This window comes from Rattus norvegicus, chromosome 4 (genome assembly GCF_036323735.1).
Source record: "Rattus norvegicus strain BN/NHsdMcwi chromosome 4, GRCr8, whole genome shotgun sequence".
Lineage (NCBI taxonomy): Eukaryota > Metazoa > Chordata > Mammalia > Rodentia > Muridae > Rattus > Rattus norvegicus.
Window position 1 is genome coordinate 133,329,385 of NC_086022.1, and position 27,031 is coordinate 133,356,415.

The 27,031-nt window shown below is 44.3% G+C and overlaps 1 protein-coding gene and 1 long non-coding RNA gene across 25 annotated transcripts in view; one reads left to right on the forward strand and one right to left on the reverse strand.

Moving 5' to 3' along the window:
• The window catches only part of Foxp1 (forkhead box P1), a 691,302-nt gene that overhangs the window by 212,039 nt on the left and 452,232 nt on the right, over positions 1-27,031 (reverse strand). For 19 of the 23 annotated variants that reach the window (XM_063285823.1, XM_063285827.1, XM_063285826.1 and 16 more), the window contains one exon: positions 23,704-23,894. In XM_063285823.1, the coding sequence (XP_063141893.1) occupies positions 23,704-23,883 (180 nt within the window). In that variant the 5' untranslated portion in view covers positions 23,884-23,894. Of the gene's footprint in view, positions 1-6,587; positions 6,722-23,703; positions 23,897-27,031 lie in introns of those variants that run through there. The other 4 variants (XM_039107388.2, XM_063285836.1, XM_039107387.2 and 1 more) reach the window with 2 other exon arrangements.
• On the forward strand, positions 7,253-16,045 carry LOC134486619 (uncharacterized). Of its 2 annotated transcripts, none has more exons than XR_010065893.1 (2): positions 7,253-7,388; positions 8,925-16,045. It is a non-coding gene; the product is annotated as an uncharacterized LOC134486619 (long non-coding RNA). The 2 variants fall into 2 exon arrangements; XR_010065894.1 differs by having other exon boundaries at positions 7,254-7,388; positions 7,484-16,045.

A 27,031-nucleotide genomic window follows, 5' to 3' on the forward strand; every position in this document is an offset into this window, starting at 1 on the left:
TTCTTGTAACTACTGGGCCAAAGAAAGAAGAGAACAGAAATCAAGACTTGGAAAGACCAGAGCGTGGGAGCTTTCAAAATCCTGTTCATTGGGTCCCTAATTCTGAGAAGGGATTTCCCAAGAAATCAAGCCCCCGTGGTATCGTAGGACACAAGTGGCCGTGAGGAAATCTTCTCAGTTTGGGGGAGGTGAGCCCTTCAAGGAACACAGGACGAGCCCACCATTCAGAGTCCTACATCCATTGTTTCACTGTCAATCAGATGTTAGGTCTCGCTTCTCCGAGGGGCACAAGATGCTTAGAACGCATGCCATTTTACAGATGGAGAAACCGAGGCCCACACAATCCAAAGGTGGTAGGCCATTCTCTTCACTCAATGTGTTCTCCCCCTGACGTCTGCATTCTATTATGATGTAACTAACAGATCCTATATATAATGCAATTATCACTCTCCCTCCTTCCTTCTTCCTGGCATTTCTGTTTGGTTTGGTTGTTTAGAAATTTCATTAGTTATTTCATAGGCCACAAAGGTCCAAAACATAAAGTGTCTACATCAGAGGCAGCCTTCTGGCTCACTTTGGAGCTGGAGAGAGAAGAAACAGCATCTGATTTCTGGGTGCTCTGGACAGTGGAAACAAGGAGGTGGCTAAAGTCTGATGCCACGAGGCTCAGACCCACATAAAGAGAGCTTTTCCTTAGGCTCATGATGCCGAAAAAGGAAAGAAGTAAGGTGAATAAGCCTCCAGGCATCAGACAGTTACAGCAGCTCCAGAGATGAACCACTGCCGTTGAGGTCCGCTCTTACATGGGGAGAGACTTTCTTGTTCCGCAGAAGAGATGCTCACAACACATGAGGTCCTTGTACATCAGAGGGCAATGCTAGCACTGGCCAATAAGGGATCAAAGATGCAAGACCAATGGGACATCACCCTGTCACAGGCTTTTCAGCCCAAGAAGAAACAGCTGACACAGCGGTAGCACTTTTGTGGCCTCAGGCTTCCAAGTGTGGTTTTTATCTCTTGAGTTCTTATGTACAGAGTCCATGAGATGAGGTCAGAAACTCACACAGTGGGAGGGGGTGTGGAGTGGTGTGAGATGCTGGGCAGACCATTCCCATGTTCTCACACACAATGTCTGATAAGACAGCTACTCTTCCACAAAGTAAAACACTCTCTCTCTCTCTCTCTCTCTCTCTCTCTCTCTCTCTCTCTCTCTCTCTCACACACACACACACACACACACACACACACACACACACACACACACACGTGCGCAAAACCAAAAACACAAAAGCCAAACCAAACCAGCAGGCAGAAACTATGTGTTTGGAGTCATCTCCAAGCACAGGGACAAAGGAACCCGTGGCGATGAACCAGAAACTAGAGGTTCTCAGGGCGAGTGGCTGGCTTCTTGCTTCTCAGCTGAGAAACAGCCACAGCATTCTGGCTGGTAGATGCGAGTGTTTCTGGGCCATGCTTGCAGCACAGCCGATCTCTTGCATCTGGAACACTGGAGGAGCCAACCTCTCTCATTCTGTTTAGCTTCCCATCTACTGCCCAAGAACAGGAGTTGGCGGCCTAAAGACTTCTCGAGAACTGCCATGGTGTCAGGAATAAACAAGGCAGGGAGACATTCAGCATCTCTCCCTCAGCCCCAGAGCCTATCCTTTCTTGTCTTCACCACTCAACTACTTTAACTCTGAAATTGTGAGACGGTTAAATTATCTTTCTGAGCTTTGATTTTTGTCTTGCGTAAAAATAGCACGACGGCCCTTCGATGGGACATTGTAATGGGACCACCAACCATTGCTTGGTGTACTGTTCGTAAAACTGTATTACACACAGAACAAGGAGTAGGTCTATCCCGAAGCTTCACCGTGCACATGGATCCAACAAACAAACAAACAAAAACAATCTTTTCTATTCCATTGACAATTCAAGAGTATTGCCATGTTGCCCAGGCTAGCCTAGAGCTTAGACTTATCGATTTTCCTGCCTTGCCTCTATATATCTGGAAGTACCTACATGAACGGAAATATTCTAAACTGACAGAGGGGGTGTGGATATGGTGGAGGGTGATGGAGGCTGAGTGGAGACTATGAATATGCAGGAGTGAGCGGCAGAGGTTCCTTCTAACCATGAGACACATGACACAGAGAGGAGGGTTGAGGTCATCTCACCAGGGACTGGTGGTGTATTCTGGGAAGTCTGTGTTTCCTTCCCAGCATCAGTCAGAATTGTGGGGGATAACCACAGGGAGCCAGGCTCTGAGGAGTGGGGATTGAGAAACCTTTAACTGTGGCTAGAAAGGCAAAACTGGGGAACTTTTGTTTTCTTCTTTTCCAAGAAGAAAGGTTCTGCAGAAATCATGTGATTAGCATAGGCACTAGACCACCTTGCTGCATAGATAAGTGTTTCCTTGAGATGCTATCTCCACGTGGTCCAGGAGAGAGATGGCAAACCACTGACCAAAGCCAGGCCTCTGACATGTTCAGTGAAGTTTACCTGAAAAACAGCTACTGCGCCTGTTTCCAGGCAATAGCCAGGGCTATTTGGAAAAATATGTCAGTGTGACAGAGCCAGAGGAGTTGGCAAATCTGGAGCCAGTGTGAAGGCTCGGCAGATAAAGTAGCCACTGAGCCTGATCATCGGAGTTCAATTCCCAAAACCAGAAAGAGAGTCAACTCCCATAGGTGGTCCTCAGCACTCCCCGTATGCTGTGTGGTACATTCGTGTCCCTCCCCCAATAAAATACAATTAAAAAAAAAAACCCTGCAAAACAATTACTTAGAAATACTATCTCAGGGTTGGGGATTTAGCTCAGGGGTAGAGCGCTTGCCTAGCAAGCACTTGCCTAGCAAGCACAAGGCCCTGGGTTCGGTCCCCAGCTCCAGAAAAATAAAAAAAAAAAAAAAAAAAAAAAGAAAAGAAAAGAAATACTATCTCAATAAAATATTGGGGTTGGGGCTGTAAGGCACTCACTGTTAGTTGAGACCGATGTGTTCTGGGTTTGATTCCCTACACACACTGCAAAGATAAGTGGACGGAGAGATGAACAGACACGATGTAAACTTGTAGTACACTGACCCACGATCTAAAGGTCACAAAGCTCGATCCCCAATTACTGACAAAACAATCTTTTCTATTCCATTGACAATTCGAGAGTATTGCCATGTTGCCCAGGCTAGCCTAGAGCTTAGACTTATCGATTTTTTTTCCTTTTTTTTTCCCGGTGTGCAAGAAATCTGATTATTCAAATTTATTACCATCAAGAAGTATGCGATGATGCTATAGTTTTCCTTAACAAATAGAAAACAGACTGTGTACAACAGTGAACTCTACAGCACTAGCATCCACAAGGTAAAAATGAATGTCTCATCCAACACCACCAACCCCGGACCGTCGATCTCCACTTAGCCTAGCTATATCTGAGGACGTCCACATCGAGTCCCTCAGCTAAAACAGCTATGCACCCTTTCCCGCCCCCACTTACTACCTAGATAGTGCTGCCCAGAGGAAGAGAGACATGTACAAGCAGTTGAGCTTCTACATGCCCAGCCACACAGGCACTCATGGGGCCTGGGTGAGGACGCTCACTTTGTGGGTACCCACAAGACCCGTTTCTGACTTCATTCATCCTGACATATGGAAGTGTTGTCAGCAAGCCCTATGCGGCAGTTTCTAAACACATCAGGCACATGCGCGCAAGCACTAATCAAAGGGCAAAGCCTTTATTTTGTCTGAGCTTAGTTTTATCATCCATAAAATATGGGAGTGGATCATCCAAAGAATTTTAAAAATTCTGACTATGAAGAAAGGGCAAGGAGGGAAATGACACGCAGTCCCACAGACTTAGGATAAGGTATAGGGAAAGGGGTGTGCAGGGCGACTGCTTAAGTGAGCGTTAACTGAAGTCACTTTGTCATTCTTGCAGGGATCAAGATCCAGAGAAGCCTTTCAGAAAAGCATTGTGGGAAAAGCCCTGTGTGGTTATCCCATGCAGCTCTTGATTCTCTCATGGAGCCTGGAAGGGTGCACTTCAGAGTGGCATGAGGTGCTGCCTGGAGCATAGGCCTCAAAGCCAGGCACTCTAAGGCAGAGGCAGGAACATCCTGAATTCAGGAGGAGCCCGAGCCCTCTGTTTCAGAGCATCAGTGGCGAGGGATGTAGCACACATTTCTCCTGTGGGCAAAGCCCTGGCTTGAATTCCCCAGCACATAGAGGAACAGCAGAGCAAGCACCTGAGCCCCTCACAGCAGCATCCATTCGGACGCCTCCCGAGAACTGGAATAGCTTGTTTTCTCTCTGGCACACTAAACCTGTCTCTTTGCTGCTGTGACAATACAATTTTGCCAGCAGGGACACATCAAGGAAAGGAGGCTCTCTGCCTCTCAAATCCCAGCTTTAGAGTGGGAAATTTCCAAATGACAACTTTTCTTCAAAGATTGTCTCTCAGCCTGCTCTGCTGTGCTTGCCAAAAGCAGACATACCGGCTTGTTTTTATAGGTGAGAATGAGATAAAGACCGTCTTAAAAGTGTCCTCTCTGGCATGGTATACGGGCTTTGGCTTAACCCACCACAGACACTGGCTAACAGGTTAGTTGACTTAACCGCAAGGCAAGTGCTTGGCATAAAGTGCCAACTCTGTAAAATCAGGCATGAACATTAAAGTCTGTTTCCTAAACCAGAAACAAACAGATATTTTGCTGCCAGGGAAACGCACATAGTTTGACTTGTAGGTTATGAATCTTTAAAATCCCCACCGTGCGCCCTAGCACAATCCTTCATGAGTACAATCTTTTATTTATTGGCTAACCAGTTGTTCTCTGCTAAGTGGTGAACGCTTCGATGTGAGCAGAGGAAGTAAGCCATGGAGTTAGGAACACAAAATACCTCTCAGGGAGCAAAGGACATTTTGTCAACAATATGAACCATTCTTAAAGCAAAACAAGTCACAAGTCCAGATATTAAAACAATGAGAAGAGCTGTGACTGCTCCAAAGGGTCTAACTCATTCCCCAGTGAGACTGGGCTAATCATGAGCCCCACCCCCACCCCCAAGAAACACAAAGTACTAGAAATATTTTAACCAAATACATTTTTGATGGTTGGGTAAGGCATTCGGGCCTGTTACGCAATACTAAGAAAACACAAAAAGTATGTCCTGGTCATGTCGGTCCCTGACAGCTGCTCGGGGCACCTGGACAAAGTCTGCAGTGTAAACCTCGTGGTTCCACGGCCCAAACACAGCAATAAACGGGAACTTGTCAACCTCAGAATGGCTGCTTTTAAGTTGTCTAGAAAATATGTTCCAACCACTGCTATTCATGGCTGACGTGGCATTTTATTAATAAATCCAGACTTCCCATTTCTTAAAAGCATCCTTTTTATCTTTTGGGAATCTGGAAGGATTTTGGAGACATGGCCAAAATCTCCCAGAATCCCACTGCTCCACTCCTTGCCCACTGCATGCTGTCAATTCCGTCCAGCTTCTGCCATTTCTGGAGTGTTTTAGGATCAGAAGGAATTGCTGAGGTCCTCCTCAGTGGACCAGGTTCGAGTCCTCAGTAGGAGGACACAGAGCAACAAGTGAGGAGCAAGGGTCTCCCCCTGTGAAATGAAAAGGAAATCAACTAGAAACAAATTACAGTGGCTTGAGATCCGTGGGCACACGTGTTAAAAAGCCAGGGCTGGGGTTGGAGATTTAGCTCAGTGGTAGAGCGCTTGCCTAGCAAGCGCAAGGCCCTGAGTTCGGTCCCCAGCTCCGAAAAAAAGAAAAAAAAAAAAAAAAAAAAAAAAAGGAAAAAAAAAAAAAAAAAGCCAGGGCTGTGTGTGAAGAAAGGCCAGGCTGGCAATGGAAAAGCTACCGTCTTCAGTAATAATGGGTTACTTCCTGTCCAGACACAACACAAAATGGGATGCAATGGAAGACAGGTGACAGATCCAGCTTCTGCAGTGCAGGGAGAAGGGGAGCATCATGGGAGAGGACACTTGAATGAACTATTCACGTCCACAGTAAAAAGCTCAGGTCAGCTGGGTGCTCTGAGATGATCAGGCCCTAGGGCCTGCAGGCGCAGGTTCGAATTCAGCTGCATCCAGTTAGATTTTGTGTGAAGGGATGGGGGTAAGAGCTATGTTTCTGCTTATAGAGAACGGGGAGTTTAAGGGTCATCGGCTCTGGCTGGGCTGCTCTGGGTGTTTGCTGCTTTTGCACAGCACCTCAGTTCAGAGCCCAGAACTCATGGAAGGCAGCTCTCAGTGACTTGTAATTCCAATTACAGACAGACAGGCAGGCAGGCAGGCAGGCAGGCAGGCAGGCAGGCAGGCAGGCACGCACGCACACACACACACACACACACACACACACACAGAGAGAGAGAGAGAGAGAGAGAGAGAGAGAGACTATTATATTATTATTATAAAAATCCTTCATTAAAAGGAGTACTTAGCTCACAGACGGCTTGTATAAGCACCCTGCACCACAGCAAGCAGCAACTCGGCAATAAACGGGGAGACCACCAGTTTTTGACCAAGTTTTCTAAGTCTACTACATCTAATGCTACTATCTCCTGTTGGGGATTTCCAACTCACACTGGCTGGTCTGTGACAGCAGGGATGTCTGGGGTGCACTCCCCGCATTGTTGAAAATACCATCTAATTGTCATGGTGCCATATTGAAGTTTTCCTCTTTCCCTCAATGGGAGGGTCAGGTGTGGTGGTGCACGTCTGTCATCTTAGAACTCACAAGGTCAGGGCAGAAGGTTGCCAGGTTTATGACCTCACTGGGCTTCACAATAGCACTATGTCTCAAAAAATCTATAAAAGTCAGTCAGTCAGCCAGTCGGTGACTGAAGAAATGAGTTAATATCTAGAGAACTGTGCCCGAGAAAGAATTACCTAGCAGCCAGGCATCGGATAGCACAGGCTTTTAATTCCAGCAATTAGCAGGCAATTAGATCTGTGAGTTTGGGGCCAGCCTGGTCTACAAAGCTAGTTTCAGGATAGCCAAGACTCTTTGTTACACAGAGAAACACTGTCTTGAAAAAAAATCAGTAACAACAACATAATCTAGTAAGGCTGGGCAAATGTGAGTAAGGGGTGTTACTAAGAAAATAACATTGGTCACAGTATAAATAATGAGGTTGGAGATCAAAACCATGAAATTTTTTCTAAAAGTAAAATTATACAGAATCTAAAAATTAAGATTGAGATTAAAAGGTGAGCTAGCTAACCCGTAAGAAAACCAGCTGCTGGGGTGTGGGCTGGCGGATAGCTTTGGTGTCAGAGAAGCTCCATAGAGGGAATGGGAGCAGCTGTATGGAAGTCAGGAGAACTCGTCTTTGAAACAGAAGGAGAAAGAACGCTAAAAGAGTCGTCACTGCCAGAGAACAGGTTTGTAGACCACACGTCATTTTTCTCTGTCCTTACCTGCATCATTTAACTTTTCTGCAAATTGTTCTGTAATCCTAAAGTTTGTAATTATTTAGCATTTAGTTTCCAATTCGGAACACCCAGATTACACCCACATCTACACAGGAGCCAACGCAGAAGGTTTTGCTCTCTTGGACCAGCAGTGTTCTGTGGGCATCGGTGGAGTTCACGGCTGGCCCACCACCTCTCCCTGTCCAAGCAGCTGATTGTTAACTGTGTCCCCGTCTCTCTGCCGGTGTTGCCTGGCAGTTTCACACAATGTACCTGTACTTTGTAGGACCTTCAAATTCTGGCTTGAAATAAAGGTTTCCACTTACTCTTCTTTCTTCCAAAATTCCTTGCTCTTTCAGAAATCAAAATAAACCGCAAGTATTAAATATTACCTCATTTGGAGCTTCAAAGGGCGCTCAGCAGAGGACTGGGGAAAGCTCTTGGCTCTGTGTGGCACATAAAGAGTGGCCCTCCTGGTTCTAGGTACTAATTGCATGAAAAATACAGAGGGAGGGTGGCAAGTGGCACCGAGACATAAAAATGCCTGCCATGTGTGAAAACTCAAAAATTTTTTTTTAAATGCAGGCATAAGAATTCAGCCAGAAAAAAAAAATAGACATGCCAATAAAAAATGTGTGTCTTAAAACCTGGCTGCCGGTGCCCTTCCTCTCCCCAATGGATACTCTCAGTAAAGAAAACATGGTGGGTCTTTTCCCCCTCCTTTGCCTGTATTTCATTTCCAATTAAAATTAAATATAAACTCGAACGCCACCTGGATTTTAGCAAAACCCAACCCCTACCTCCGCCCTTCCTTCTTTTTAAAGAGAAGAACCTGGGCTTACATATACAAACATTTTGGTAAATGACCCGTGGCAAATTGCGTAATGCCAGTAAAAGTTGTGTTTTTTAAGTTATGAGACCCAAAGATTTTTATCTGAAATAAAACCCTGATTCAATTCAGATTCTGGAGGCCAACTGTGTCCTTAACTCTGCCTCCAAATTTAAAACATTTGTGCAAGGGGCCCCTTCGGTGACGCTTGCTTGTGGGTACAGAGTAGAGATTCTGTGTTGATTAGGATGTGTGTTTTCTTTCCTAAGATGATAAATTGGGGTACTAATTGCCTACAAGGCCTGATTCTACAGTCTTCACACTGAGGTCAGGATGAATGAAGAGATGAGTAGGTGGATGGGACTGGCCATGAATTTCAGTCTACTACCCAGTGATATAGAACGTGGGGATTCCTGTATCCGTGGGAGGTGGTTCTTGGAAGAGTCCAATATGGAGAACTCAATACTGATTACATGTAAATATGAAATGAGTAGGGCAGGCTAAAGAATGGAATACCCAGTCTAGACCAGACCAGACCAGTATGTTTGGATCCATACGATCTGGGCCATGGCTTTGGTTCATCCTTAAAAGATGGGGAATCCAGTAACGAGCATGTTTTAAAGCAGTGGTTGTTCAGCCAAGGATAATGTACTCATTTGTACTGCTTCATTTTACAGATGAGAAAATGGAGGCACCGAATGCTGGTCACATGTGACAGTTTTTCTCACACAGGAACTGTGAGAGGTGGGGCTCCACCCTTCTGGCAGGGAATTCCAGTCAAATGGTCCCTGTATCTCTACAATTCCCAGAGGGAAGCTGCCTGAGAAGTGACTGATGACGGAAGATTGTGCCTGTGACCATGGGACACATGGTCCAGGAGACACATGGGAGGTAGGAGAATGGGGAAACGCAAAACAGAAAAGTAAGTCCTGCTTTATTTCCCACCTCTCTGGGGATGGATGAGTTCTGACTTTTGTTACACAAGAGTGAGGGTCAGTAAGGATGATTTGCGTGTGCCACAGGTCATGGTGGAAGCGCCCAGAACACTGGGGGATCGGGAGAGTACATCCAGACAAGTGGTGGCTGAAGAGATAAATGTGAGAAGAAATCTTAAAACTTACTTTATTGTTATGGAAAAATATGTGACCTATGCACTGCACAGGATCAAGATCATTGTACGTATTTCCTATGCATTTCATATGCATCCTGCAGGGCTTTAACTTAAAGCACCTCCTCTTTGTCTCTATAGAGCTAATGTTGCTATGGAAACCTTCAGATATACAAAAAGCAAAAAGCATTTATAAACAAACAAGAATCCTAAAACTAAACGGAAGAGTGAGGTTAAGAGCACCTTCCTCCACCACAAAGATGATCAGCCCTCAGAAAGAAAAAAAAAAAAAAGAAAAGAAAAAAAGGGTTGGGGATTTAGCTCAGCGGTAGAGCGCTTGCCTAGCGTGCGCAAGGCCCTGGGTTCGGTCCCCAGCTCCGAAAAAAAAAAAAAAAAAAAAGAAAGAAAGAAAAAAAAAAGATGATCAGCCCTCAGGTTATTAACTACTAAATAAGTGTTGTTATTTTATGTGAGCAGGTATGTGCATACTCACATTGGTGCATACCAGAGACAAATGCCCTTACCAGGTGTAGCCACCTGAGCAGCCCAGGTATGGTATTCTCAATGGCTACAAGATTTTAAAAGTTCAGTAGGTCAAAACCACCTTCTGAACTCTTCTTCTCCCATCCGATTTAGGAAATATCCAACTGTTTATCTTTTAAACAGGACACTAAAATACACAGGAATGGATTAAATTCTTTGTGCTTCACACACTAATTTTGTAGGTTGAATTCTTACTGATGGTGGCAATGACGTTCATAATAACAGCACTAGCTGACATCTGCAGACCATTACAATGTGCTGCAGTTTCCTGGTCCTTTGTTACCCTCGGGATAATAAATGTTGATGCTGTCCCCATTTGATGGATATGAAAACTGAGGTGCAGAATTTTCAGATGTCCACAATAACTCATCTAGGAAGGACTGTGACTTAGGCCAGAGCTTCAATCCCACAGCCTAACCTTGCCTGCCAGTCATCCCACCCGCGTGGCTCTCCAGCCAAGCAGTAGAAGATGGTCTAGAGAAACCAAAGAAGCAAATTGTTGGGCCCTGCTAGAATTTGAGAATTCTGAAGGAGGATCTGGCAATCGGTTCTAAGAAGCCCTCAACATAGTCCAACAGGAAACTCTGAAAAAGATTCAATTCCTTGCAAACAAAGCAGGCAACGTGGATCTCTAAACCAAAATGGCTGTGAGAGTCTGCCGAGAGTCTTGGCCAAACTGCCCAAGAATGGTCTGCAGGTACTCACATGCCTGCCAGGAAGGAGTGTCCATGCTTTGTGGACCATGTCTATGAACCTGGCTGAGCTTAGCATGGACCTGCCTCATGATAAACTGTAGTGAGGAGAGAACAATAGTGTACGGCCACCTGAATGAATGTGAAATAGCTCTCAGTGCTCAAGGCTTATCCTGACCCGATGCCTTTCAGAGTTTTCATCAGAGTTGGCTGGGGCTTTGATGTTTTGTGACACCTGAAAAATAATTCCAGGTACATGCTGTTGAGTATTTAGAGCCAAAAGAAGAGCCCTACTCCAAGACAGAGATAGATTACAAAAAGACTTAACATAATGTAATCATGGAAACATAAAAAAAAAAATATTTGCCCAAACACTGAACAAGTTAGCATAGTCAAAAGTCTGTGGAGTGAATGAGAAGGGTCAAAATTATGTACTTACACACATACATACGCACATATGCACACATGTATGCCCCTATGCATGCCTCCCCAAGGTATGCACCCACATATGCCTGTATGCATACACGGACACAGATACAGATACAGATACAGACACACACACACACACACACACACACACACACACACACACACACTCCACAGCCAATGTTCTTTGACAATAGGAATAAGAGGGCCAATGTGACAGAAATAAACACATTTTTGTCAATTGTGAAAAAGAGTAACTTATGGGATAAGCTTTACAAAAAGACAGAAGCAACTATGTAAGAAAGGAAAGAAAAAAGGCCCCAGAAGGATTAAAAAAAAAATACCAAAGCTGACTCCATCTTCTGGAAAATACAGTTAATAAGTGCATTGAGCAACAATCTTCAGATTTGACAACTATTATCAAATCAGGCACTAAGGTTTCAATTATTCTAATTATAGGATGAGGTGAGTAGCTAGAATTTGATATTAAAGTATAGGAAATATAGAACTTACCAAGGAAACAAGCCAGACTTAGCAGGCCCCATCTCATCCCTGGAAAGCTCATACTTGTACCATGGGCTATGTTAACAGAGACGGCAGAAGCTATGTCCTGCAACCCAGTGACCTCAGGCCCGTCCTGAGGAAGCCTCAACTCACTAGTTGTCACTAGTTGCTCTGTAGCTTGAATCTAATGTCACAGATCTCTGAATTGATGGATATTGTCAAAGACAAACCTTGCAGATCCTTAATTACCCAAGCCACAACTCAAAGCTATTCAGTTCAGGAATATATCTCCCATCCATTATTTCCCACCGAAAGGTTTAAAGTAAATCAGCAGATGTTCACATACTGAGTTTCTGTTTTCTAGTTTCACTAAAGTCTTAAAGAAAAAAAAACCCACCATTCAGATACTAATTTTTTCTCTCCAGGCCACTGAGGATTTATGACCCAAATCCCTCCTCTATCTATTGATTGGCTTATGTGTGTCTCCTTCAGTTTACCTCTGTGTGCATTAAAGATTTCCATTGATGGTTCACGTATGTGCTTCTGTATCTTATTGCACCTCAATTAGAGTGTGAATTCCTAGAATGAAAGGAGAGAGGGAAGGCAGTATTTCTCTGTGGTGTCTAGTGGTGAGGACACGAATGGGAGAAAGCCTACACTAGAAACAAGGGAGCTGTGGCTGAGGACAGCTGCTCTCTCAGTGACCCACCAAGAATGTCCAATCTCCATTTCCTCAGCAGGCTGCCTCAAGGGTTTTTAACTATTACCAATGTCCAATTTCTTAATTTGTGAGAAACTATCAGTTAAATTACTGAAAACAAGAACGGAAGTGTGAATACACCCACACATCACTGCATCAGACTAGAAACTGCGAGCCAAAATCATAAATTATGTGTATAGGTATGTAGACCCCTACACACACACACACACACACACACACACACACACACTCTTACACACACTCACATACCCTCAAGCACACACATAAACATACAACATGCTCAAACACACACTCATACACACATGCACGCTCACACACATGAACACTCACAGACACCCCCCCACACACACACACACAAAGCATCATCTACCCTATGACTACAAAGTAAGAGCAGAAAATCTGCCACACACCACATTCCACTCAATAACCCAGGGGAGGGCTACTATTTTTGCAAAGTGCAAGGCCGTGCACATTTTAAGGTTTCTGGGGCATATAACTTCTGCTGTAATAGGTTGCCGTGGCTGGCTCTTGTAACAGTTAAATCTTTCCTGTCAACTTGATGGGGTTTAGGATCACCACAGAAACATACCTGTAGAGGTGTATCTATGAAGGCTGTATCGTTCAAAAGGGAAAAACCACCATAAACATGGGTAGCAACAGCCAATGGACTGAGCTCCCAGACTGGATACAAAGAAGAAAGCAAGTTGAATGTCAGCGTCTACCTCTCCGTCTCCTGACCGTGGAAGCAGTGTGACCAGATGCCTCATGTTTCTGCAGGTGTAACCTCTCCCATTGATGGACCAGACCCGCACAAACTGCAGGGCAAAATTAATCTTTGCATCCTTAAGTTGTTTCTGACAGCCATGTTGTCACATCTGTGAGGAAAATTACTACTACAGCTGTGTAGGTCTACAGGCAGCTGTGCACCGTGGTAAACAACAGGTATAGCCGTGTCTGCACAGGACTGTCTTCGGCATGGAACGCTAGGCTGGATTTGGCCTGAGCACTAGAGCTCTTTGGTTCCTGTTCTGGTGTGAAGGTTCAACCCAGCACCTTGTACACAGAATGTGCCCAACAAACATCTGAGGCGGGCTGCTTCCTGTCAGAAGACTCCTTTCAGAAGGCCACCCTCACAATCACAGTCCTGAATCACCTCATTACAGAATATAACCTTGACAATGGTGTTAGTGATTAAAGCACACCTACCCCATGCATGATGTCGTCCCCATCTGACAGATAGCTGAGGGCTACAGGAAGTCCATACATCAGTACATACGACACAGACACATAATACACAGCATAAAACTTTGTATTTATAAGACAAATATAAGCCTCATGACCCGAACAGCAGAATAGAAAGAAACCAGGTAGAGACAACCCAGTGCTTCTGCATGTCGAACGCTTATTGCACTGAAATGGAGATCTCACCAGGAGGAAGGAGCAAAATGAGGGGAGGTAAGCAATATTATCAAGGTGTTATTTATCACACACATTAGGACCAAAAATAGTCAGAAAAGAATGAGCATCGTGTCATTCTCTCGCCGTCTTTGACCTTGTAAAAGGTTGCTGAGTTCTTATAGAGGATAATGAGCGTCAGTGGGAGAAGCCTTCCTTATGAGAGAGCTGCTCTGTACCATGCCGCCTTGAAAAATTAATATATAATAATTATAATCATGAAGCGCCACTCTTGCCCTGCTTTATGATGCTACATCTTATTTTATTAAAAATTTCCCCAAATCTTTCTTCCCTTGGCTGTGAGAGGCATGGCTCTGCTACGGAAAAGCAAAAGACATTTTACGCACAATTTTCCTCTACTAGAAAGAGGTAGATTGTGCCCTTCAGTGAACATAAAATTGATATTATCATCTCTTAGTTTATATCTCACTACTTAACCTTCAGATTAAAAGTTATTGGATTTGAATGACTAAAAAGACATCCTGTCACCTTCCCTCCCGTGGAGAGACCGTTCAGGGCAAGACAAAGCAGCATGGGAAGGGTATCCGTCCGGTGGGAACAGCAGTCTGACTGCCATGCTCAAGGGCTCAAGGAGAGACCACAGCAGGCCACTGGCAATAGACTCACGGCTGGGAGGATGAAAAATGGCAGAGTATGCTCTGTGCTCTAGAAACCTTGCTGAAGATGAATGTGTGGGGAAGTTAATCTTATTTTGAGTATCGTCATAAAAGGAGCAAGCTAGGGTCTGGGGAGACAGCCCCATCAGTGAACTGGTTACTTGCTAAACAGTAGGACCCGAGTTCAATCCCAGCACCCATATTTTTCAAAGGTAAAGCCAGTGGTAGCTTGCCAGTTATCCTAGTGCTGAGGAAGCACTGGCAAGCATATCCTAGCCTACCTGAGGTGAGCTCCAGGCCAGTGAGGGGCTCTATCTTAAAAGATTTACAAAAATAAAAAAATAAATAAAATCAAAGAGCAAACTCAGATGACAAAATTGGGAACAGTACATGATCTCAGCCTGCAATTCTATGTGCATGTATGCACATGCACACACACATGGACAAACGATAGGGATAGAATACTAAAGTCAAGAGAAAAAGAACCGTGCCCGAGTTATTACATACACAATCTCTGCAGAAGCTACAAGGGCCTTCTAGAAGGATTAGAGAGAACCCAGCTTGCATCTACCTTAACTTTTTCAACTTAAATGCAGTGAGGAGACTTCCGTCCCTGGGCAGTTGGATCGGCACCTCTTAAATGAGTTTACCAAGAGCGCCCGCTGTTTAATAATTACACACTGTATTTTTCCAGCAAAAGATCCACACTATGCGCTCCTCCCCCAACCCCTTGCCACTTTAAAAACAAATTCATTCTAAGAGGCTTTTGTCAATATGGAATAAAGACCCTATCACAGATTCAGCTTAGTTAGTTTTGTTCTCTAAGATAGATAAGCCGGGCTCTGTGATCAATAGGCGCACAGGAGTTTTATCAGCATCCCCATGTGACTCTCAGAGATTCGAGCAGCAGGCCAAGGCTGAAGGCGACGCACTTGATAATATTAATCAGAATAAACATACACAACCACTGTAGTGACTTTTAGCCAAACAAAAAGGCTTTCTTTCTTCTTTCTTTTTTTTCTTTCTTTCTCTTCCTCTCTTCCTTCCTTTCTTCCCTTTTTTCTCTCTCTTGGACAAAGTCTCAAGGAGCCCAGGCTGGCCTAGAACTGAAATTCACTAACTCGGTAGCTGAGAATGGCTCTCAACTCAAATGGCAGGTATGCGCACTATCCCTAGCTGAGAAGGTGAGGTCGCTTTTGTCATCTCAATGCCGCTGTGAACCACCTGAGAAGGGGATCCCATGAGGGGCTACCTTCTCACCACAGTACACCATCACTGGGCGATGTGTTGGAACGTATCAGAGAAAGAGAAGGGCTGTCCTTTCCTGGTCGGACTTACAAGATGTTAAAGAATCCATGCATGGGGTTGCAGGAGGAAATGGGAAGGAGAGCCATGACAGATCCCCAGTCAAACGTATCCAAGATTGGTGGACCATTATTAAATGCTGGGCTAATGGCTACCAATCTCCCAGGGATTCTTTCACCGCTGGCTGGGCCCATTCTCAGTTTGCATAGGAGCAGGGACTGAGGCCTCATACAGGCCACTGCCACATACTCTCTGAGCACCTTCTTCTGTGGTCTCAGCTGTCTCCTGCCCAATCTCCCAGCTTTTGTGCCTACTTTGCCGCTCCACACACATCAATCTGTTCTCTCTGCCACCTCACCACAGGAGTGGGCAAGAAGAGCTGACCAGAAGCCATGTACACAAACGAACAAATTCAGTTCTGCAGGCCAAAGTGAAGAGATGATCAATACAGGGTGAAAGATTCTCATCTGAAATGCTTGAGCTCAGAAATGGTCCAGATTTTGGAAGGTGTTACTTTGAAATATCCACCCAGACTTACTGGTTAAACATTTCTATTTAATTAAAACAAACAAACCAGCAAAACACAACAACAAAACCCAAATGGTTTCCCAAATGGTTCCCAAACTGAAACTTTTCTTTAGAATCAAATCAGGCCTTAGTTTTGGATTTCAGAAATATGGGGATTTGGGACTTTCCTGACGCTCCACCTCATTAAGGTTTAGAAAGAAATATCCCTTCCCCTACAAAGGATTCTTCTGTACTGAAAGTGTGGTCCTTACCTAGTGACACCATTACGGGAGGTTCTAGAAACTTTAGCCCATAGGGCTTAGGTAGCTGAGGTGGGTCTCTGTGGTCATGTCTTCACACTGAGTCTAGTCGTGAGCACCTCTGTTTTCTGACCAGCATGAGTGAGTGGCCCCATCACCATGACATCTGTCCCACCGTGAGCATAGACATCACAGAGCTAAGGGTTCTGGATGGAAACCTTTGAAACCATGAGATAAAGTAAACTTTTTGACCCAATCCTCATGGTTTCTCTCAGGTGTCTGATCACGGTGACACCTGTTGACATGACACAGGACAGCACAGTTTTACAGTGAGTTCTGCTTCTGTGACATGAATGAGACACAGAGTTTAGCAAGGGCCTCTGGAATGCTGTGGACACTTCAAAATTACAATAGGTTTGAGCTCAAAGTCAATGTGATGAAAGAAACTCCAGAACAGGGAGTTCAGACAAGCTCTCCATCTTTCTCCTCATGACTCTGAGGACCACTCCCATTTGTACGGCCATTCTTTCTTGTCATAAAAACAGTTCGTCACCTGGAGACCCTTTTTATCAGGTAATCTAGGTACCAGCCAAGTACACTAGACTCCATCAAGTGACTACATGTGTACATCACCCAAACTTTCCAACTTAGCCCACTTGGCTCTGCGGTCAAGAAGCCAGGCAACTGTGATGCACTAGTGTGGTCCCCAGGCTTCCAAGGACACTACAGGGCAGACACTTTGCTTCAACTGATGATACACTGACAACAGGCTATCGCTGAAATCCCATCTCTTCAGAGTTCAAAAAGAGATGTTTTTGATTTGACGAGCTGGAGGAAGGTTATTATATTTCTTATGAGTTAACATTATCAGGCCTTAAAATTACCGTCTGAGAGCAGTAACGCCTTCTCTTGAAGCTGGGCACAGACACGTCACTCCCAATAAGAGGATGTCATCTGCGGTTCTGTTCTCATGATCTCTTAACACATAAGAGGTCCCTCTCCCCTTCTGGTCTCCCACGCCATTTTAATTTCCAATGGAGAGATTAATGACATACAACTGTTCTGCAACCACAACTTGAAAGAATTTCATATGAGGCCTGCAAGTTACATAAATCTTTGAGAACAATATTTTGATGGGAGGCAGGGCTAAACCAACAGAGACAGAAAGAGCTAAATTTGGTATTCAGGGTAAAACATGCTTTTTTTCCCCCCTCCAGAAATAGACGGCAGAGGAACTAATAAAAAGAGGGGCTGGGGGTGTTTTTGTTGTGGCTGGCTTTTCTTTACTTACCAGAATCATCTGAATTCCCGTTTTTGCTTTCTTTCAATTTGTTTACAGGGTTTCACTAACACAAGCATTGCTGATTGCTGCCAGACATTTTTCTACGTCAACTTTTTTTTTTTTTTTTTTGGTGTCAAATTTGACCTGGGCAATGTCTCTAATAAAAGTGTATTTCAACAGAGCAATTCCTTTACAATTAGAATTAGTTTTTCACCTAGCTGCTAAAGAACATGTTGGCTTCTAACTTGTCCTGGGTCCCAGTAGGGTACTCGATATCAATAATACCGTTCTTTACACCACCTTTCTAGAAAGTTCCCTTCCAGGACGCTGAGGATTTCATCATTTCTTCCCTCCTGACAGCATCGAGAGAGCTGTCTGAGGCAGCTGCAATGGGACAGGCCACTTTAGTGGACACGTAGCAGACTGACAAGAGCTAACCTAGCCTGGCATCTCAGTCTCACGCCCACACTTCTGGACCCACTGGATCCAGTTCACTCTGTGCAAAACAAAACTAATAACGTTAAGCCCCCAGAATTTTCACACCGTCCCTTAGAGAAGATGGTACTATCGAGAAACCAAGGCATGCGCTTTACACAAGAAGCAATCAGCCTCTCTCCTGCTCAGTGCCCTCCAGTAAGCTGAGTGACGAAGACCAATGAGGAGCTTCATGCCCCCACTTTGTAAGTGAAGAGGTAAACGTCTTTTAAATTTATTTATTTTTATGTATATGAATACACTGTAGCTGTCTTCATGCACACCAGAAGAGGGCATCAGATCCCATTACAGATGGTTGTGAGCCACCATGTGGTTGCTGGGAATTGAACTCTGGACCTCTGGAAGAGTAGTCAGTGCTCTTAACCACTGAGCCATCTTTCCAGCCCAGAGGTAAACTTTTAAGCACTTGCTTCTATGCTAAAACCAAGATCCGCTAACAGTGTGAACACATGTGTCCTTTTCTAGGTAGCCTTTGGCTCTCCAGGAGACTCTTGGAGACTCTATGGACACCGTAACCGTTAATATTAATTGTTAACTTGATAGAACATATAATCAACTAGGAGACAAATGGGTGACTGGGAAGGGATTTAGTGGGGGACACTGCCACAGGGATTAGGGTGCTGGACTGAATGAACAAGAAGAAGGTCGCTGAGCACGGCATCCATCTTTCTGCTTCCTGACTGCAGGTGTGATGGCACCACCGTGTCTTCACTCCATCGAGGGAACTTTCCCGCCATGATGGACTATGGTGAGCCAGAATCAATCTTCCCTCCTTAGACTGCTGTTCGAGGTGTTCTCCCATGGCGGTGAGAAAAGTAACTAACATGGTTACCTAGCTCCGTGAATGCCCAAGCCCCTGGTATGGCACGGTAATGGATTTGCATGGAACTGACCCCTAGCCTCTTCTCACAAGCTTTCGAGTTACCTCTACTTACTTAGATAGCCCAACATGAGGCAAATACCACATAGGTGGTCGCTAGACCTGTGCTTTGAGACTAAGGACAAGAAAATATAGACATGTTCAGCTCAAATAGAGTTCCCTCCGGAACCTTAGATCCACAGTTGAATCTGTTAACAGATTTATGCCTACAAGGAGCTGACTGTTAATGCCACTGTGTAAGTATCTATGATTCTGCCAGATTCCTCTAATCTAAACCCCTTTGCAAGTATGTCACCACATTATTTGCCCTAAAGAGTTGAGCCATTCTCTGTGAGAGTTCAGGCTTCTATGTAACTATTAGCACTTTACCTCCCTCTTATTCCCACAACCTCTGTAGGGCCCTCTGATCCCCGCCCGCGCCCCATGATGCTTTTGCAAGCCTTTCCCTACCCTTTCTTCCTGTTACCTCCTTGCCAGTCACTCAACTTTTGTTTTTCATTTTTTTCTTTTTTGTTTACATTGTTGACTTGAATCATAGTCTTTCTTTGACCAAAAACGCCAACATTTGAAACCAAATGTCAGAGAAGCTACAAAAAAAAAAAAAAGACCTTCGCTTGCTTATCCCGCCTCAAGTAACAAGCTCTCAAGTTGCAAGTGTGGAATATCTTTTTTTAAATGACTTTCTCACCCGTTCTACGGGTGCCATTCTTGTCCTATAAAATGATAGCCACACCCCAAAAACCACGGCCGCCCCGAAAATCACAGCCACCAAAACTCTCCTTCGGATGATTTGCACACAATAAGAAGGCAAGTGGTACCAAAGAATGTACTACCCCCCCAAAGAAAGCACCCATCATTTCAAAGGGGGATGTTGTTAAGAAATAGCTGTTTTATTTAACAGCTATTCATTTTTATTGAATAAACATTTTCTGGTATGCATTCTGTTCATTGACCTGCCAGCATATGCTGTATATGGAGAAACTTCTAAACATTATGTTCTATGTAATATGCTTATCTGAAAAGTCTCTCATTTGCAGCAATATGGAAATAAAATCCTGCTTTCAAGAATCCAAGACTTGTCAAATGCATTAATCCACATGGCTTAGGAAATCGCTCTGGACATTTTAAAACCCTTCCCTAAAGGAGGGAGGGAACAAAATCTTAACCATCAATAATAGTATCTGTTGCTAAGTTCCATAATGGAGTAGGCATCCCCCAACACAGAGCTCAGAGACAGCAATGGGGGCAGGCGTAATAGGAAGTAAAAGGCAGTTATGGTATAGGGTAAAAGGACTACTCAAGGGCTCCAAGACAATGTTCAGAAATTATGCTATCAAATTACGTTATAAAAAAAAAAACAACATTGTAATAGTTCTAGGGCCTGGATATAAATAGAGTTGAAACAATATTGAGACATTATGTTTTGTTTTGAGGAGGAAAGACAAGGCACTCTTATGGGGCGGCTGTTCCAACTAATGGCCGCACCTCTCTTTGGCTGGTAGCTTTCTGAATGATGACCGATCTTGTAGCTCCGCATGCCTAGCTGATTGGCCTAGAGGGGGCAGGGGTAGTAGTCTGCCCCGTGGACTCACAGGGACCCGCAAGGCTGCAGGGCTCCTGTCTTCAAAGGCGGATGATTCATCTCCCAGCGGTTGCTGCCCTTGTGGGATAGTCACCCAAGGTTGCTAGACGCTCTCCTTTTTCTTGAGAGTGTATGGGAAAGCAAGGTCCTCCCATTTCTCCAGGCTGTCACCTAGATAATTCTTTAAAACAAATTCTGTGTGGGACTCAACTTGGGCAACCAATAGAATCACTATGGTAGTGGCTCTTTGTGAGAGCTGCAGTTTGGGGAAAGGGTACTTACTGTAATTTGTTGTCATGACTGGCGAAAAGGAGCCCAACACAGAGCTCACTTGGCACCCACTCCACCCCCACCGAATAACACCGAAAAGCTCTGGTGCAAGGAGGATATTCAGAACCATTCCTTGTAACTGGCAGCGTAATTAACTCGCTTTACACCAGACAGCTTGAAGCCAGATCTTTGTGTCCCATGGACTTCTGACATATTTTACAGTTCTAACTCTCTTCCACTGTCCTACATTAATCAAAGCTGTAACCCCTGTTGTCTTTGTACTACGGAATCAGAATGTGCCCCTGGCGAGGAATGGGGGAAAAGTCAACAGGAATTAAATTTCAGTGCAACTGTTTACTCAACTGTGGCCTGCAGATATTGAAATTTTATCCGTGGTTTTGTGTGACTACCGCAGTAATGAATTCAGCATGGCTGTGACTTTCTCTGGCGCTCTCTGGCATTCTCACTTCAAGTAAAAAACCTGCGGGAGGAAGATGACGAAAACCACGCAGGTCTACCAGCAAAGCTCACAGTTTCTCCACTAGGTTTAATTGCTGCTGTTTTCCAGGCCGCGGAAGAGTTGGGGCGCTTGGGGCCCCTGGGATATTTGTGAGTCTGTACTTTTTCCTCTGTCACCTTTCTATACAATCCCATTTCTGCCAACCAACCTGTGCAGAGGCTTCCCCTGCCCAGGGAGTCAAAGCAGCTGGTGATGTTTTATAAGGTCTAAGAGGGCTCACCAACCACAATAAGTGGGGCTTTAGTCACAATCCTAGACCCGACGGATGCCTTTCTCCCTCACACATATCAGTGACAAACAGACAGAAAATTGCCGTGAAATATTTATTCTCAAGCTTCAAAGTGGAATCAAAAATCAAGTAATTGAACAGGGCATGGAAGACCATTTATTTAACAACACATTCATTCTCCACGTCTCACACCAGGTAACTTGCTGGTAACTCATTACTTTGGGGAAAGATGCAACTGAAATGTGCTTCCAGAACGTTCTCCCGCGTTACTCGCGTGTTACCAATACTACTGTTATGGAGTGGGGTAAGACTTTGTATTAGTAGGTGAATTGAATATGTAAATTTCCGCGGTTGGTTAAATACTTTTTTGTTCTTTAAGCTTTTTTTTTAAATCATTACATTTGGGTATAAGAGAAGGAGGGGGATTGCAGAAAATCAAACTTGGATCCTCAGGCCTGGTGACCAGAAATTTTACCTGCTGGCTCCTTGATTAAATATTTCAATAATCTGAATAATTGTCCATCTATCAGGTAAAACTCACTGAGTGGGGAAGTTAACCTCCCACTTACTTAACGGATATTACCTAGACGCAAATGATTGTTATGCACATTGCGAGGCCTCATCTCAACTATGTCACAAAGAAATGACTGATCTTGACTTCCATCTTCTAAGGGTTTACAAGACAGAATTCTAAAAGTACTAACTACTCATGTAACCATAAACACAGGAGGCTACCATCGAGCATTAACTGAAATGAACAAAATTAATACAGCACAAGCGACATAAATTCTGGCTGACAGGGTACCTATCGTGGCGGCAGAATTGGCTGGGGTGACAAGGAGATCAAGTTGTATCTCAAAGTCCCCACGAACTGACTTTGTTTGTCTGCCAACTTCCCTTTCTTTTCTGGAATTCAACTCTTTGGGAGGCAGGGGCAAGAAGATGCAGAGTTCATGGCCAGCTTTGGGTACATAGCAGTATCAAAGCCAGGAGCCTATCTAGATGAGAAGTTGTCTCAGAGAAACAAAATACAGCCGCTTACTAAGAGCCTCACCCTTAAGAATTTGATTCAGATTTTAAGAAAGTAGTTTAAAGGTTTATCCTTTTCTTGTATGGTGTTTCCCAACAATTTCTCTATGGAAAAATTACAAAATTTCCTCAAGATATTTCATTCCTTTATTTTTTTTCTTCCTCTCAAATACCTGATTACAAATGGTGCCCCACTACACATAAGATAAATGAATCAAGGACAAACCTTCCCTGTTATCAGGAGCAGAAACTTGAAGTATTTCCTGATCCCAAAGGGTGGGAAAGCAAATCCAGTCTTCAAGGAAATGCTATCTACATTTGAATTTTTACCAACACAATGCCATGTCTTAGGTCACCTGTGCCACTGGGAAATGTTTCAACAGTCACTCCCAAGGACTGGCTTCCACCCTGGGAGGGCAAAGAGGGAAAGAGAATGTCCCAGGCCAAGGACATGTTGAAGAGGTTCAGGAGATGAGTTAAAAGCAGCACTGAGATTTTAGCCAACACCATGCGATGTCAGACTCCAGGAAGCAATTGCAAATGCGTACACCCTAGTTCCTAGAAGTAGGAAAAAGTCATGTCCCAAACTGAGGTCTGTCTTACAGATATGGGCCTATGATTTAACCCTGTCCATTTGTATTTCAATGTGTCTCTATTTGACTGTTCCCTCCACCCCACGTGTTGTGGCCCCTATTCTTTCGTCTTTTAACTCTGATTTTCTTTCTTCATAAGGCGTAAGCCAGCATCTAATTATTTTTTAACTAAAGCATCAAACCCCTCCCCTCCCAGTCATTTAATTGAAGAGTAAAAATGTAGGCGACACACTGGGGTCTGGAAGAGAGTGGTTCAGGGTCCATTCAACTTCAAGTCTAACAGTCACTGCTCAGAAGGACACTTGCACCTCCTGAGGGTTTCAAGATTATCTCATCCAGGAGGAAACCTGGATGGCAAGGAAGACACTGCTTACAGGCGTGTGGCTGTGCCCACAGCATGAACAATGGTTCAGTTACCACGCAGCCCCCGGCAAGTACCTGCTGCTGCTGCTGCTGGACGTGGGCAAGGTCGGCTGCTCCCAGGTCCACCGCTGGTGCCTCTCCGTTGGACCGAGTGTCACGAAGTGTCCCGCACTCTAGTAAGTGGTTGCCACCGCTGGACCCGTTCTGGATGGTTGATCCGTTACTTTTTGCCTCAGACCCAGATTCTTGCATCATGACTCAAAAACCTGAGAGGAGGATTTCCAGAAGTTGGGGTGAGGGGTATAAAGAGGAGAGAGAGCGGTGGGGAGGAGAGGGAGAAAAAAAAGGGGGGGGGGAGAGGCAGCTGTTAAAACACTTGCTGTTCAGAACAAAGTAAGTTCTGCCATAACATGTTTCCAAACTCTGTAAACAGTTCTCATTCTCTTCTACCCCTTTCCCCCACACGAGCAGACTGATCCCCAACTTTAGGCCTAGGGGGCTGGTGTTCAATTCAAGGACTAGTATGGTTTTAAATATATAATTTCTTCCCTCTTAGGAAAAATAGAAAAAGGTTCAGGTGATCTGAGAAGAATTTGGGAGCCAATTTCCCTAATGGGATTCAGGTATTTTGCTAAAAAACAAACAAACAAACAAACAAACAAACAAAAAACACTTGAGATCATCATACAAGCATAAATTTAAATATTATCAGGTCCAGAAGCTCTGTGGCAGAGCAACATCCTCCAAGAAGAAATTATTCCCTAACTTCAATCTCTCGAGGGACAGGACCCTTCACTACAAGACCCTCTGAGGGGATCAGTGCTGAAACGCTGCAGCCAAACAACAAACACATTTTAAGGATTTTAAACCCTTGATACCATCTGGGCAGAAAGTGGTCATTCCTGTAAGATAGGTCACTGCTAAATAGACAGGGGCAAAAAGAACTTCCCATTTTTCAGACACTGAATGAATTCAAACTATAACCATTGTTTGTGAGAAAGCGCATTCCCTGCTAATTTTTCCCCTGTGGATGACTGGTCTCCAGGGTAAGGTGTAAGGGTGGATGATTCAGGGTGATCCTTAGACTCTTAATTTTGGAGGGAAGTGCTGGCTAGGCCGACCACAGAAAAGGTCAGAATGTTAAAGTGCTAAATGTGACGCTTTGGGATGCAGCTCAGTGACAGAATGCTTGCCGAACATATATGGGATTACTGGGTTTGCTCCTTAGTATTGCCAGAAAGTAAATTAATTGAAAAAAAAAAAAGAAAGAAAGCACTAAAATGTCTACTAGAAATTGTGTGTGTGTGTGTGTGTGTGTGTGTGTGTGTGTGTATATATATATATATATATATATATATATATATATATATATATATATGAAAATAGAGAAAATCTTTTATGTCCTTTTATGTTTCAGGGTTTTGTTTTGTTTTTTGGTATCGCATCCCAGCCTTTTGGAGATAAGGGTCTATGATAAAGCCCAGTTAGGACTGGAGAGATGGCTCAGTGGTTAAGAGCACTGACTGCTCTTCCTAAGGTCCTAAGTTCAATTCCCAGCAACCACATGGTGGCTCACAACCATCTGTAATGGGATGCCCTCTTCTGGTGTGTCTGAAGACAGCTACAGTGTACTCACATACATGGAATAAATAAATAAATCTTTAAAAAAAAGAAAAGAAAGCTATTTCAAAAAAAACCAAAAAAACAAAACAAAACAAAAAAACAAAAACAAACAAACAAACAAACAAACAAAACCCAAAAGCCCAGGTTAGCCTTGAACCTGAACTCCTTCTGCCTGAGCCTCCCAGGTGCTGGTCTTATAGGCAAAGACAACACTTAACACTAATTTTACTACTTAATTCTGGTTACTCTCTTGAGCACAAGGACCATCAGCTTTGGGAGCCAGTTTAGGTGTCCATCCGGGCCAAAGTCTATCTGCTGGTCAGCAGCATTGTGCTGGACTCTCCATTACACAGGCGATTCCTGCGTGTTCCGTGGCTTCCAATAATAATCACGAGTTCTACTTCATAGAGAAGAAAACTGAAGCTTGGCATGGGGAGAAGGCTCAGTGGACAGAAGCACTTGCTACATAAGCCTGGTGACTGAGTTAAGGTCCCCAGAGCCAGGTGAGAGCTGGATTCAGTCATATAAGCATCTACCTGTCAGTAAATGGGATTCGCAGGTAGGGAAATCTTCAGGGGCGCCTGTGCCAGGCTGTCTGGCTTGTGCAGCAGCATAGAAACCCTGTCCTAAACAAGGAAAAATGGCTAGGGTTGGCATCTGAGGGTTGTCTTCTGATCTCCACAGATTCACAGTGGCATGCACGTTCCTCCACCCGTGCCCAGCCTCCAACGCAGGTAAACTTTAAAGAGAGGGCGGAAAGGCCCCGTGCATTAATTTCATGGCCACTGTGTCACGGCGAGCTATGGCGAGCACAGGAAGGGAGATGCTCTGCCTTCGTATCTCTCACTCGCTGCCTGGTTTCCGAAGGCTGAGGCACAGGGTGACAAGCCAAGTTCACAGACTAGCATGTGGGAAGGAAAAATACTAGTCACCAAAGGAAGCAGTCAGTTCACACATCAAAGCTGAGAGATGCTTAAACAAGGGAAGACTTTAATGTGAATTCCCAATGCCAGACAAGACAGAAACCATTCCATTCAAATCACCCTTGTGCAGGACCACCTATTCCTCTCCCACTGCACTGGATGCACAACCGCATGGAATCTGAAGCACGCTGGACACTCTTGGAGGAGGCGGGGCTTCTGTTAAAAACTAGCAGAAGTCTGCTCTCTGCAGCCTGCCTGAAAACCAAAATGAAGAATGGCCATTTAAAGACTCCCGTTTCCTCTGCTTCCAGTCCACAGTCAACTGCAGCCATAATGCAGACTACAGGGACCCAAAGACTGACTTTTTGGTCAATTCTGTAGTTTATCAAGAATACCCTTTGGTGTTAAGAGGTATGAAACAATGTGAGAAGCAACAGAGGGTCTCCCTGTGTCTTTGGACCAGACTTCCTATTATTTACTGTCCTTTAGAAACCGCCTGTGGCTTATTACCTCCCACCATGGAAAGAATCTATCAAAACAGAGCAAAACAAAACAAACCCCAAGAAAACAAAACACCACCCCAAGAGATACAAAACAGGCAACAAGAGACCAGTAACATGAAAACATTTCTTTATCTCAAATGTATTCAAGCTTAGGAGTTTTTCTTACTGCTTTACTTTCTATACCATATACTTGACCATTTGTATATTTGGACATGTAAGAGAATACGCTTCTGGCTGGATATAGCTCAGTGGTATAACAGGCGCCTTGTGGGCAGTAAGTCCTAAGTTAGTCCCCAATACGGCACAGTGACAAGGGAATAGACAGATATCTCATCTCAGGGTAGTCAGTAATAA